A 15,137-nucleotide genomic window follows, 5' to 3' on the forward strand; every position below is an offset into this window, starting at 1 on the left:
ACCCAGTCTTTCACAGACAGGCAAGTTTTCTAAACATGTGGTCAAAACCCCCCCTCTGGCTCTAGAGGCAAGACCAAGCAGTGAGTTAGTGTGGGGGAGAAATGCTTTGAATCTAACGGGGCATATAAAGAAGACTCAAGTACACACCTCTCTGCCCTCCTCCTCTGGTGTTTTGTGCAGCAGTAACATGAGAGTGTCTGCTGGCTGATCTGGGAGTCCAGGTGTTTCAGAGAAGGTGGTCAGGCTAAGATGATACCAAAATAGATAGATGGAACACAATTATTTTTAGTAAAAGGAATTGTAGAGAGTCCCCCCTGAGGGTGCCTCCCCCCTGCACCCTGTGCCTAGGCAGGGACCAGCCATGCTGACCAGATTTATGACAATACTGCTTTTTCATGGGCTGTCTTAAGTGCCAGGTTCTCAGCCCAGGCCGCACATTACAGCCATCTAGGGAGTGTGGGAAAGTCTAATTATACCCAGCTTTTTGGGGTGGGATTCAGGCATCAGTATTGCTAGCCCCCCCACCCCCCGTCCCACCCCAGGCAAGTCCTGTGTGTAGCCAGGTTTGAGAACCACAGCCATTGAGGGGTACGTCCTTCCCTGGTTCCAGGCTTTAAAGTTGACTCAACCCCAGCTTTCAGATGGCTTAAAAACCAAGTAAATGGCTTAAATAGGACTGTCCACAAACATGTGTTTGTTAGGCTAAGAGCAGGGAGGCCATTTAGTGCATTAATTGGTTTGGGTCTTTTTACAGTAATTTTAAGATATCTAATAATTGTACCTTGTCTGTTCTGCCATCATTAATGCCTGTCAGTGTTGAAAATACCTGACTTTCCCAAATATATTTCAATTTCAGTTCAGTCAGCTTTTAGAAATATCTCTAATCAAACAATAGGGCCTGAAATAAGTCAGATACAGAAGGACAAATATTGTATGACCTCACTTATATAAAAAGAAAAGGCAAATGTACTGAGATCAAAGTTTATTAGTGGTTACCGGGGCAGGACCGAGAAGAAGGGGGTTAACCATGATGGAAATATTGCATTGATTAAGGGTAGGGTTGCAAAGCCAATTATTGTAATTACTGTCAATAAGTTGTACACCTGTGAAAAGTTGAATTGGCAAAAGTTGTTAGATATATTTACAACAACAAAAAACAAACAAGCAGCTACTTATTTACAACCAAACACCTCATGGGATTTGATTCCTTGGTTTAGGATCATGGTTTCGTGGGACATCCCAGTTAATTGGCCTAATAATATGTTCAGTGCTTCCGTTCTACCTCCTAGTTCAGCGTGTAGTGCCTGGGGTCTTAAAAGCTTGCGAGCAGCCATCCAAGGCAAACAATTGGTCACTATTCACCCGGAACTACAGACGAAAGAGTCAGAAATAGGAGGAGGATATGGACTGTGTGGCTAATTGCCTCTGTGAACAGCTATCTCCTCTGCCATGAAACCAGAAGAACTGGATGGTGCCTGGCTACCATTACTGAACATTTTGATCAAAGATTCTATAGAAGACTCCTGATCAAAAGCGGTAAAATGCAGAACAGAATTTAAAATTCTCGTGGACTCCAGACTTCCTGGAGCCATGATGGTTGGATGAACCCCTGAAACTATTGCCCTGAGATATTCTTTAAACCTTAAACCAAAAATATCTTCTGAAATCGTCTTAAAACCGAATAATAGTTTTCTTTAACTAGTAAAAAATGTCTGCCTTGAGCATAATGCTCTTTTAAGAACTATCTATATGGGATCAAATTGATATACCAAACCCATCAAACCCATTGTCATCGAGTCGATTCCAATTCATAGCAACCCTATAGGACAGAGCAGGACTGCCCTAGAAGCTTTCCAAGGATCGGCTGGTGGATTTGAACTGCTGACCTTTTGGTTAGCAGCTGAGGCCTTTAACCACTATGCCTCCAGGGCTCCAAATTGATAATAGCAACTCTAAAGATTAGACAGGAATCTTAGGGGACAGTGAGTTCATGTTAATGGGGTGGGCAACATCTCAAAAAAGAAGGGTGAGGATGGTTGCACAACTCAAAAGAATGTAATCAGTGTCCTTAAATGGGACATGTAGAAACTGTTGAATTGGTGTAAAAATGTGTATGTTTTGCAAAATAAATAAACTAAAAAGAAAAAAAAAAAGGGCCTGAAGTTTCAATTTGGAACAGAATCATAACCAGAAAAAGAATTCTGAGTTTAAAACTAACTCACCAAAGTCATGGCTTTTCTCTAAGCCTTGAGTCCCACTTCTTCTAAACTTTCTGATTTACAGTGAGCCAGTTCTGCATGTGGGCCAATGTATTGTGTTAGCTGTTATCATTGTTGTTGTCGTCATGTAAACAGCTCTGTGTATAAGTGGACAGGACGGATATTAAAAATGTCTGACCCCTGGAACAGTATGGTTCTGGTGACCCTCCAGATACAAAGTGGATGGCAGCTGGCTGGGCTTTTCCCAGTACTGAACGCTCACCGGGGAAGGGACGGGACTGATGAAGCTCAGAGGTCACACGTTTTCTTGGGTGAGTCAAGTATGATCTTCCTGCAAACTGTATTTTCTTTTTTTAAGATTTATCCACCACCTGAGCTGCCAAGAGATTATCGACCAGTGCATTATTTCAGACCCATGGTAGCTGCAACCTCAGAAAACTCCCAGTTACTTCAGATATTATCGGAGTCATCTGGAAAGGCAATATGTGACCCAGGAACACACAGTAGGCACCAACTGAATGCCTCCAAGCGAGGGGACTTACTAGGAGAGACGCCTATTCCAGGTACGAGAGCCATGGAAAAGAATGAGAACACTGCATTTACAGTCATCTGAGTTATCAGAATCAAAGTGGGAGGTTGTCTTCCCACTGAAATTGTCTACATGACTTTATATCCCAAATTGTGGGAATGAAATTGTTTTATTGGGAATGGCACATCCTTTACTTCTTGCCACCCATCATTTTTCCACCATCAGTTTGGGCTGTGTTGTTAACATGCAAACTCTTCTCTTAAGCTCAGCTGTTTTTAAATACTTGGTATTTATCCAGGAATGTGATTAAGACCAGGGACATTTGTATGTTCACTCTCTCCTGGGAAAGTGTCCTGTTTTCCTCAGGGACCGAAGTACAATAATAGCTCTTCTCCTGAGAGCCTAGAAGTATGAGAATGTGGCGAACCCCCTGTGGTTGTAGCACAAGGACCCCCTGTGAGGGGTGGACTTGAGGGGTTCATGCTACACATCATTGCCATTTTGGGAGCCTAGTAAATACGTCAAACATAAAGACCAAAATGGAACTCTCGGTTCCCCACTCCTGTCCCCAAAGCTGCTCTTCCCGTGGTCTTCCCCATCTCAGGAACTGATACCACCACTAACCCACCACTGAGACCAGAATGCAGGGATCCTAATTCCTAGCTCTTCTCTTTCTTTCCTCCTGCCCCCACCCCACCCAGTCCATCATCAGGTCCTTTCTGCTCTCCCTCCCACATGCGTGGGGAATCCATCCATCCACTTCTCTGCATTTCCGCTGCTTTCACCCTGACCTGACGCCCCCTCTTCTCTCACCTGGACTATTACAGGAGCCTCCTTGGTGGTCGCCTCATTAACCCACCTGTCCACCTACAGTCCATTCCCCTTGGCAGCAGCTCATGAACCAAATTGTATCACTGCCTCCCTGAAGACCCTCTAGTATCTCTCACACTCCAGCACCTGCCTACCCTTTGGGCCACACCTTGTACCACTTTCCTCCACGCCCCCTGGAGGCCAGCCTCACAGCCGTCTCTGCCTCCAAGCCTGTGGCGTATGATCCCAGCTTAGGGCCTCTATCCTTGCTATTTCCTCTGCCTCTCTTCTTCCCCCAGGTTTCTGTAAGTCTGGCTCCTTTTTATTACTTAGGATTTATCTCGAACATTACCTCTTTATTGAGACCTTCCAGGCCTTCCTTATCACCTATCAGCTAATTCTCTTTCCCTCCACCCCCGACTGCCAGCCCACCCCGCTAGTCACCCTCAGTCACATCACCCAATTTTTATTTTTCATAGCGCTCCTCTCACAGTGACTCTCTGGTGTTGATGTTTGGCTTCTTCAGTGTATACCCCCTGACTAGTGACAGCAGGGCCCTCGTCTGCATCATCCCCCCAGCCCCTCATCCAGTGCCTGGCATGGGGTAGGTGCTCAGTGAGCGTCTGTGACATGAACAAATGAGCCAGGGCATGTGCTGGCCGTGACTGTGGAAATGGTGGCCACGCAGCCTGGAGATCGGAGCCCAGGATGTCGTTCATCATTCTAGAACCACTGACTCCCTCTATAAACGTTCAAGTATTAACCTCCATTTTCCCAGCTGTAAGATAGGGGTCTCATTATTTTCTTACTCTCTAGTTCACAGGGATAATATGAAGGCAAATGAAATATTAAATGTGAAAATACTCATCTCCAATGATCTAAATTTGTGATACTGAAAACGTTTGTACCAAGAAATAGATATACAGTTGCCATGTGATGTTTTTCATCTCTTTTTTCTATTGCTTTTATTTAGGTTCAACTACTTCAGTTCTGGAGTTTCTGTCTCAAAAAGATAAAGAGAGGATCAAAGAAATGAAGCAGGCAGCCGATCTTAAAGCGGCTCAACTCAAGGCCAGGAGCCTGGCCCAGAAAGCCCTGAGTGGCAGACCCCAGCCCTCCTCTCCAGACCTCGGACACTGCTCTTGGCACATGGCATCGAGTGGAAAGATAGCCGCCACAAGAGCCAGCGACTTCAAACCTTTTGCAAAAGATCCAGAAAAGCAAAAACGATATGAAGCTTTCTTAGTAAATGTGAAACAGGGTCACAAAGGTGGGTGCTAGCCTGGGGTCTCCCATGTCTCAACTAGGGGTAGCATTCTCTCTGTTCTCACCTTAGCTCCAGGTTTAAGGTAGAAGTGTCCTGCTTTGCCACCGTTTCTACTTTGTCCTGCTGCAACAGTACAGAATTTTAAGGCTTTGCCTCTTGAACCTTGGAAAGAAAGAATAATTAGCCAATTAATCCTTGTATATCTCAGGTCCAGAGGTGTCTGTTTAAGTACAGAACTTGCCTTGGCAATGGCTAATGCTAAGTTACAGTCCATTAACTGTTTGCAAATGCTTGGCTTCTTTAAGTGTTGTGTTCCACGCCAAGGGAACAATGTCATCCCAACTTTATCTTGAGATCCTAATACCTAACCCTAAATCAAATTAAGTCTAAAATTTGACTTAAGATTAGTTGGTTATAAAAGTTGAATCACTACATGGGGGAAAAATCACTCTGATCTAGGAAGTAAACCTGACAAGGATGAGAGGGGAACTGCTGTCACACGGAGCAGTCCCTGTGAGACGGTATCAGGAAATTAGATGAGTTGTTTTTTGAAAGTAGGTCTTTGGGGAAATGTAAAGTCCAGTTACTGTGCCTTTCACTCCCTGCTGAGAAACAGCCCTACTGTTTATTTGTTAAATTAAAAGAAAGAGGGAAGGAGTTTTTCTTCCAAAGCATGAGAATATAGCTGCGAGTGGTGACATGTTGCTCACTTCAGGGGATTTAACCAAGTATTAGTCCCCAAAAGGATTTTCTCTGTTATATGTTGTGGACAATTAAATAAGGGCACCATTTTAAGGGAGAGAGCAATGTTACCTGCCAAGGACCCCACCCCCAGCCCACCCCCAAGGTGCCCTTAAAGTCAACACTGGTCGGCATTCAAAGGTAGGATTTGTGTTTCCTGGGGTGAAATACACAGGGTTAGAGTTGTACCCGCCAGATGTTCTCCTTTGAGCCCCTTGCTTTTCCTAGAAGTGAAACAGTTTCCTGTTCTCTGTACCATAGACGCTCTGGAAAGATGTCTGGATCCCAGTATGACCGAGTGGGAGCGAGGCCGTGAGCGGGATGAGTTTGCTCGAGCATCCCAGCTGTATGTGTCTTCCCATTCAACCTTGTCCTCCAGGTTCACTCATGCCAAGGAGGAAGATGATTCAGATCAAGTTGAAGTCCCTCGAGACCAAGAGGTCTGCCACCATCCTGTCCCTATCTGGTGAATTTTAAAATTAAAACACTGTATAGCCAAATATTTTAAACCTCTCCGTGAAACTATCAAAATATACCTGGCGTAGTAGACTAAGAAATGATTTTATAATTTAGATTCAAGCATCTACCAAGTACATTACCAAAAATGTTACAGCATGAGCTGTTTTGTAATTTTAGAAGATCACTTGAGAGTTTTAAGTGGAAGAGCAGTGAAGTCAGTTGAGTGACCGTTAATGAAACAGAATGAATGTGTTTTCCCAGAATGATGTCAACGACAAGCAGTCGGCTGTGAAGATGAAGATGTTTGGGAAGCTTACCCGAGACACGTTTGAGTGGCACCCTGACAAGCTTCTGTGTAAGAGGTTTAATGTCCCTGACCCTTATCCAGAGTAAGTTGGATAACCTGCCTTTGCACCAGTACAAAGCTTATTCTCTCATATTAAAACTAACTTTCCCCCTTACATACTCATATAAATTCCATTCTTGTAGAAGAATTTATCAATCCTTGGAGTTGAAAATTTTGCAGATTAACTTCTATTCATTTGCTACTAAACAAAACAAAACAAAAAAACCCAACCCTCCAGATAACATATTGAAGATTTGAAACTCAGATATGTCAAGTTACAAAAGCAATACCTGTGTAATTTGCCATCTTTTAAATACTGTTCATACAGCTTACATTTAATATGTTACTTAAGCTTTCTAATTCTCTTTATAAAAGTTCAACACGTTCTTATTTGGGAATAAACACTGCAAAAAGCACATGTCGTTGAATCATAGATTTTGTCAGAAAATATAGATATATTTTTAGCAATGTAACTTTTTTTCTTAATTGAAAATCAATTTTCAAAGTAAAATTCTAGCCTTACTGTAATAAGGAAAAACTCATGGGTCCTAAAGTCAACCATTCTAAATTCTTAACAGCTTTGAGAAGCAAAAACATCTTTAAAAAAAAAAAAGCCAAACCCATTGCCATTGAGTTGATTCTGACTCATAGTGACCCCATAGGACAGAGTAGAACTGCCGCATAGGGTTTCTAAGGAGCAGCTGGTGAATTTGAACTGCCAGCCTTTTGGTTAGCAGCCGAGCTCTTAAGCCAAGCTCTTAACCACTGTGCCACCAGGGCCCCTGGGTTAGGGGACCTTTTAAGCCAAGGAGAAGAGCTGGTGAGAAACTTGAGATGGAAAGCTTGACAGGAGGTGGATTATATCCTGGTAACTGTTGTTAAAATATCTTTTTTTCAACCCCCAGTTCAACTATAGTTGGATTACCAAGAGTGAAACGTGACAAATACTCAGTTTTCAACTTTCTGACACTCCCAGAGACAGCTTCCTTGCCTGCAACTCAAGCATCAAGTGAAAAAGTACAACAGCACCGAGGTCCTGACAGTGAGTAGGGGCTTCTTTGGGTCTACATGTTGGCCAGGGCCTCAGCCCTTACCCTACTGGGAAGACAGAAGTAAAGCATTGTCTAGTCCTAAGTATACGGATTGTGTGAACTCTCTATCCATTTAGAGAACTGCTCATGTTCATAAAATAGCTCATGTTGTAATGGCCCATATGTACACTATTTGAGGTTGGGGCTGTGTCAGCCTTGCCACGTCCCCAACACTTCGCACAGTGCCTGGCCCACAGTAGGATGCTGATGTTCTTGAGTGAATTAAAGAGATGTGCTGTACGTTTTTGTTTGCTAATTCCGATTTTATGTCTGTATCCTCCTACCTTTCAGAATCAAGAAAACCTTCTAGATGGGATACATCTAAACAAGAAAAGAAGGAAGATTCCATTAGTGAATTTTTAAGTTTGACTAGATCAAAAGTTGGTACACCTAAACAGGAGCCCAGTCCATTAGTGAATAAAGAGGAGGAGCATGTAACGGAATCATTCTCGAATAAGGTATCTGGGGCTTCCAGGGTCGCTTTGCCTGGCTGACTGTGGCCTTTGTCTTTCTTTATGATGACACCTCCTTTTCATTACTCAGTAACAGGGGTCTTCAAACTTTTTCTGGGAAAGGCCAGATAGTAAATATTTTAGGCTTTATTGGCCGTATAGTCTTTGTTACAACTATGCAACTCTGCTGTTGAGTGTGAAAGCAACAATGGACAAAATGTAAATGACTGAGTGTAGCTGTGTCCCAATAAGACTTTACTTACAAAAACAGACAGTGCATTGTGTTTGGCCTGTGGGCTGTAGTCTGCTGTGTAGTCCACAACTTTCAATCATAGCTTTAATTGTGTAAGCAGAGGTCATGAACTTTCTCCCTTGAAACACACACTGTACCAGAGCCTCCTCTCCTGGGACTATGATGACACACGTTTGACCTTTTGACACTGTCCCAGGGTCCCTGAGCCTCTGTTCATTTCTTTCCAATCTCTTCTCTCTGTTGTTCAAACTGGAAAATTTCTATTGATCTGTCTTCAAGTACACTGACTCTTGGCTCTATCGCCTCTATTCTGCTATTGAACCCATCTAATGAATTGATTTCAGTTATTATATTTTTCATTTCTAAAATTTCTATTTGATTCTTCTTTGTATCTTTTATTTCTTTGCTGAAACTTTTTTTTTTTAAATCTTTTCATTCATTTCCCCTTATTCTTGGAACATAGTTGTAATAGCTGCTTTAAAGTCTTTGCCTGGTAATTCTAATATTTTTGTCATTTAGGGCTGGCATCTGCTGTCTTTTCCCTTCCCAGATTTTCTTCGTTGTTCATATACCAAGTAATTTTGGATTGTATTCTAAGCATTTTGAATATTATGAGACTTTGAGTCTTCTTTAAATTCTAAGGAGAATGTTGATCTTGTTTTGTTTTAGCAGACAATCGATCAAGTGAGGTTTATGCTGCAAGTTTCTACCCGTCCTCTGTGATTCTACTGTCATTTCTGTTTCAGAGCCTTTATAGTACTATTCAGATCTTTCCTGAGTGTACATCACCCAGTGACCAGTATGGGACCTGGATGGCGGTTAATCCCATAATTCTGTTATCAGGCCTTTGGTTTACTGTGTAAGGTTAGACCCTTGCATGCACAGTTTGACGGTGAACCGGAAGATCCTAACCACTTTATGGGATCACTCCTTTGAGCTCCTCCTCTTCATGACCTTCCTAATACTTTGATTCTCTGGGCTCCCCTCTTTGTTCCTCTGGCTGGAAAGCCGGGGCTTTAGTTTCCCTGCTCTGCCTTGTATTTCCTGTAACTTTATCTCTGTCTGGGGTAAATGGCAGGAGGGCGTAAAAAATAAAAAAGCAGTGAGAGTCACTCCAAATTCCTGGAACCACAGCTTCTGCGGTCAGAGAGAAGGGCTCCCCTCCTCAGAATTTTAGGCACTTGCCTGGAAATTGTTGCCATCACCCAACTGGAACCTCTCCTTTGGATTTTACTGTTATTTTTTAAGGGTGTAGAAACTTCATTCAAGGATCCTGGCTCTGTGAATGTGGCCATTAGATTAGAAAGCCTTCTGGATTTCTCAAAAATTTTGCTGAATAGTATTTGGATATTTTTTTTTTTAATAATTTTTATTGAGCTTTAAGTGAACGTTTACGAATCAAGTCAGTCTGTCACATATAAGCTTATGTACACCTTACTCCATACTCCCACTTACTCTCCCCCAATGAGTCAGCCCTTCCAGTCTCTCCTTTCGTGACAATTTTGCCTGTTTCTAACCTTCTCTACCCTCCCATCTCCCCTCCAGACAGGAGATGCCAACACAGTCTCAAGTGTCCACCTGATACAAGTAGCTCACTCTTCATCAGCATCTCTCTCCTACCTATTGTCCAGTCCCTTCCATGTCTGATGAGTTGTCTTCGGGAATGGTTCCTGTCCTGGGCCAACAGAAGGTTTGGGGACCATGACCGCCAGGATTCCTCTAGAGTATTTGGATATTTTTGTCTGGAAAAAGTCTTGATTCTTGCTTTTTTACTTATTAGGCCATGTGACCTTGGGAAAGTCTCTTCCCCTGTCTGGATTATTTCTTTCTTGAAAACTCTCAGAGTTAGCACCATTATGAGTGTGCACACTTTTTGGCAGAATTTGGGTGGAGGGTGGAGAGCTTGGGAAATACAGACCTTGTGTGTTTGGTGTGTGTTGTTATTTAATTCCAGTACAGCTTCTACTGGGTGGGGGGGGCGGGGAAGATTAGCTCCTGTAGCTATCTAATAAGAGTTGAATATCTCAGATAGTTATGGTAACTGTGCCTGTACATTTAGGGTTATAGACCTCATCAAAAGACAGAAATGTCTTTGAACATGGATATTAGCCAGCTGTCACTTTACTGTCCCCTCATGTGACACTGGTATCTGTTGTTTACCATGAAGACATCAGATTCATGACTTCTCTTGGGAATTCTTGCCATGATTTCTGAGTTTCATTGTCAGTCCCTCTCTCCTGACTTTTTTTATGTATGTATGTGTATATATATTTCTAATTTTGAAGCAATCTCAAAAATTAAATACAGTACAGAGAATTTTTTCCTGAGCCACTTGAGAGTAAGTTGCCAACCAGATGCCCCATCACTCTCTAATACTTAAGTCTGTGTTTCCTTCAAAGAAGGACATTCTCCTACATAACCACAGTACAACCACCCAAATCGACACATTACTACAGTGTAATCCTCAGACCCCATTTAAGTTCTACCAGTCCTCCTAGTAATGTGCTTTATAGCAGAAGGATGCAGTTTATCATAACTTGTCGCATTTAGCTGTCACTTCTCTCTCAGTCTCTGCCCTTCGGTTTGGAACAGCTCCTCAGTTTTTCTCTGATTGTCATGAATGGTGATTTGGAAGATTACTGACCAGTCAGTCTGTAGTAAGCCCCTCAGCTGGGGCTTCTCTGAAGCTTCCTCATGATTTGATTCAGCTCATGAATCTTTGGCAGGAATGCCTGAGAAGGGATGCTGTATTCTTCTCATTGTAACTTTTCCGGTGGCACCTGATGTCAGTGGGTCTAATTTCTGATGAAATTCACTTTGCTCACTTGATTAAGGTGGCGTTTGCCAGGGTTTTCCACTATAAAGTTACTCTTTTTCCTCCATATCTGCAGGTTCAACCAACTGCAGATTTAAAATATTGGGGGAAGGGGGGAGGGAAGAGAAAGAAAGAGCTCAAGGACCTGGGGCAGCGCAGAGGGCAGTGAAAGTCAGGACAGGGTTCAAGATGTGGTTCAGCTTAAGGGCTGGTATGTGGCTGTGAAGGACGAAGCTCACAGGGGAACGGAGGCAGCTGCACCCTGACACAAAGTGGACAAGTGGGGATAGGAGGAATGGGGTCTCAAACTTAGTTTGGGGGCTTCTGAGTCTGACCGAGGATCTGGAGAGCATGTCAGCAATAGAGGTCTCGGTCAGGAAGGCGAGAACAAAGCTTGCAGGCCCAGGACCTAGCACTCTGCACCGTATGCATGTGGAATCCAGTGTCACCCAGGGCCTCCTAGCTGAGGACCCCTGGCTCGGAGGGTGGTCTGGTGTGGGAGGTCCGGATGCAGCTGTCCTTGAAAGTGCCTGCTGTGATCCGGTGCCTCGTCTGCCCTAACCTGGTCCACCATCACTATTCCACTTCAAAGCACTGTTCATTCCTGTGCTATGTAAAAGAAAAATACTATGCCATTTTATATAAGGGACTTGAGCATCCGCGGATCTTGGTATCCGCAGGACTCCTGTAACCAATCGCCCACCGGTAGAGGGACGACTGTACTTGTGTTAACTTATTATTAATTACATTTAATAAGTATTTAGGAACTTTGAAATATGTAAATACTCTGTTCCTTATCAAATTATTTATTTGTTTATTATCACTGTGGACTCAGGGTTTCCTAGTTTATTGAAAGGGCTATAATCCACTACTATCATTATTTATTTTAATACTCAAATGGTCTCAGGTTCGACTAGTTGGAGCTTCTTCAAGTAGACTTCTGTCTTCTTTCGACATGTCCCTCTTATCCTTTGAGCACTTTCTTGCATTCTGGGCACAGTAAGATGTTCTAGGCTCATCTTTTTCTTTCCCAGCTCCAGCTCTGGAATCAGCCCTTTATCCAAGGCAACCTGGTTCCTTTTAGAAGGGAATGGTATTTAGAAAACAGGATCTGGGCACATCCCTGACTTTTTTTTTTTTTTTTAATCACTTTTTCCTCTTTAATTTTTTTTTTTCCGTATGAATAGAGTTTACTTTAAAACTACAAACTTTACTATCTTGTATTGGTTTTCCTCATGTGGATATTTGTCACCCTGCTCCAGAAATTCGAGGTGGTGTGTTGTAAGGGAAGGACTACTGACCAAGAGTGAGGGGAACTGGGTTATAGAATCCAGGCCTTCCCCCTTTGGTGTGAACCAGGAGTGTGTCTTTTTTTTTTTTTTTTTTTAATTTTGCTATGCTTTAGGTGAAAGTTTACAGTGCAAATTAGTTTCTCATTAAAAAATGCATACACAAATTGTTTTGTGATATTAGTTGCAATCCCCGCAATGTGTCAGCACTCTCCCCCTTTCCACCTGGGTTCCCTGTGTCTATTTGTCCAGCTTTCCTGTCCCTTCCTGCCTGCTCGTCTTTGCTTTGGGGCAGATGTTGTCCATTTGGTGTCCTATACTTGATTGAACTAAGAAGCACTTTTCTCACGTGTGTTATTGTTTGTTTTATAGTCCTGTCTAATCTTTGGCCAAAAGGCGGACTTCAGGAGTGGTTTCAGTTCTGGGATAGCACGGTGTCTGGGAACCATAGTCTTGGGGTTCTACCAGTCTGTCAGACCAGTAAGTCTGGTCTTTTTTTCTGATTTTGAATTTTGTTTTATAGTTTTCTCCTGCTCCGTCTGGGGCCCTCTAGTTGTGATCCCTGTCAGAGCCTCTTGCCTTCTCTGGCCTGGGGTTCTGCAGGGGTAAAATGGAAGGACTGAGGTGACTTCTGTTGGCTGGCTCTGGGGCTTTCTCACATCGCTGCTGTTAGATTACCTCAGGGTCCCATCCAGTTATGATAAGCTGTTTGAGGCTGGGCTATGTCTTTCTCATACCTTTACTTCATATCTATTAACTTGAGTTTATACAAAGTTACTGCCTATTTTTTTTTGTTAGTCTGAATGTCCATAACATGGGCTTGGTTTAGGAAGAAAACCTGTTGCTATCGAGTATATTCTGACTCATAGTCACCCTATAGGACAGAGTGGAACTGCCCCATAGAATTTCCAAGGAGTGGCTGGTGGGTTTGAACTGCTGACCTTCTGGTTAGCAGCTGAGCTCCTAACCACTGTGGCACCAGGGCTCCTTTTTAGAAAGGGTGATGTGTAATTCCAAAGGGAAGTTCCTTGATGATTTTATTCATGTGTTTATGCCTCCCTCTCCATTCTAGAGAGGACCCACAGTTTCTCTTCCACATTTTCCCATGGGTAGACTATCTTCTGGAAGAAAGGCCTGGCAATCTGCTTCCAAAAGGTCACAGCCATAGACAACCCTATGGAGTGCAGTTCTTCTCTGAAACACGTGGGGTTTTCATGAGTCAAAATTGACAGGACAGCAACTAGTTTTTTTTTTTTTTTTTTTTTAAAGACTATCTTCATTACTTTAGTATTAGATTTCTGAAGGCTTGGGTAGATTTTGACTGTATTTACAGAGGATTATAGCAGAGTACATAATAATGCTGGCAGTGGTCAAAAATGAAATTTGTGTATTGTTTTGTTTTTTTATTATACTCTAGGTGAAGGTTTACAGCTCAAGTTAATTTCTCATAATACACAAATTTGTGCACACATTGTTATGTGACACTAGTTGCAAACCCTATAACGTGACAGCACTCTCCCCCTTTCCACTCCGGTTTTTCTGTGTCCATCCATCCAGCTCCTGTCCCTTCCTGCCTTCTCATCCTGCCTCTGGACAGGAGCCACCCATTTGGCCTCCTGTGTCAGCTTGAACTAAGAAGCATGCTCTTCACGAGTATTATTTTGTTTTATAGTGCAGTCCAATCTTTGTCTGAAGAGTGGGCTTTGGGAATGGTTTTAGCTCTGTGTAAACAAAGTGTCCAGGGAAAATCTGTGTTTTTGAGAGTCTTATTCTCTCATGAATATAGGGCAGAGGCACTGCACTAGTCCCTAATACATTTTTCAAGGCCCTGCGCAATTCCGATTAATGACTAATCTCCATGAGAGTTCTTTCTACTGGGTGCTCCAGCTGCTTCTACCAACTGGTACATACCATTGTTGTTGACTCAGAAACACCACAAAACATCCGGTGTTTAGATCACTGTTAGTTAGATCCTTCCTTAGTTAGGCAGTATATGGGTATGAATACCCATGTACGTGGGCCTTTAACGTAAATACGTGTGTGTGTGTGTGTGTGTGTATTCTCGAATGTTTAGCTCCTTTGACTCTTGCTACTTTGTTCCTGACTCTTATCTCACTGTTAATACAGATGGTGACCAAGGGTGCAGATTCACAGACCGAGGTAGAAGGTAGCCGCCCATCCATGGACTTGTTCAAGGCCATCTTTGCCAGCTCCTCAGATGAGAAGTCCTCATCTTCCGAGGACGAGCAGGGCGACAGTGAGGAGGATCAGGCGGGTGTCGGGGAGGCTGACTTCAAGCATTCCGAAGAGACCGATTTGGCAGAAACGTCACCAGTGGCACACAGTATGTCAGTAGTTCAGACTTGGGATCTAGAGGAGAAAAGGATGACGTCTTTAGAAAAGTTGCCTCTTTGTTTAGCCTGGAATCTTAAACCAGGAAAATTAGCAACTGATGATGTTTAATCTTTTTATAGATTTAATTGGGGGAACAGAGTTCTTTTTTTCTGTCTGCTATAAATCTTTGGTATATTTTTAAGATAGCTGTGTTTGATAATACCGATTCTACTACTTCCCCTAGTGAGAAGGGCAAGTTGTAGTAGCACATACTAATAAAGTAGTAGTAAAACTTTCAAAAAGAGTATTTTTTTTTTACCTGGTTGATTATCAGCTGCCAGGATTATTAGGAAACATTTGGTCATGAAATGTGCAGGGCTCTTGCTGCTTTCCTCTCAGCAGGGCCAAGTGTGTACTCTGTAACAGCCATCAGGGGGAAGTGGCCGTTGGTAAATGGTGTCTGTTCTCATTGCCGTGAGTCTGACACACAGTGGTTCCTAGACGGAGCTAGTACTACGGGTTCTCTTTGCCC

At 42.9% G+C, this 15,137-nt stretch overlaps 1 protein-coding gene across 3 annotated transcripts in view; it reads left to right on the plus strand.

The window, feature by feature from the left end:
• GPATCH1 (G-patch domain containing 1) overlaps positions 1-15,137 on the plus strand; it is a 43,517-nt gene that overhangs the window by 18,235 nt on the left and 10,145 nt on the right. For all 3 annotated transcript variants that reach the window (XM_049864219.1, XM_049864220.1, XM_049864218.1), the window contains exons 10-16: positions 2,578-2,782; positions 4,532-4,828; positions 5,828-6,006; positions 6,287-6,414; positions 7,277-7,413; positions 7,754-7,920; positions 14,399-14,615. In XM_049864219.1, coding sequence (XP_049720176.1) covers positions 2,578-2,782; positions 4,532-4,828; positions 5,828-6,006; positions 6,287-6,414; positions 7,277-7,413; positions 7,754-7,920; positions 14,399-14,615 — 1,330 coding nt within the window. The remainder of the gene's footprint in view (positions 1-2,577; positions 2,783-4,531; positions 4,829-5,827; positions 6,007-6,286; positions 6,415-7,276; positions 7,414-7,753; positions 7,921-14,398; positions 14,616-15,137) is intronic.

This window comes from Elephas maximus, chromosome 21, assembly GCF_024166365.1.
Source record: "Elephas maximus indicus isolate mEleMax1 chromosome 21, mEleMax1 primary haplotype, whole genome shotgun sequence".
Classification (NCBI taxonomy): domain Eukaryota; kingdom Metazoa; phylum Chordata; class Mammalia; order Proboscidea; family Elephantidae; genus Elephas; species Elephas maximus.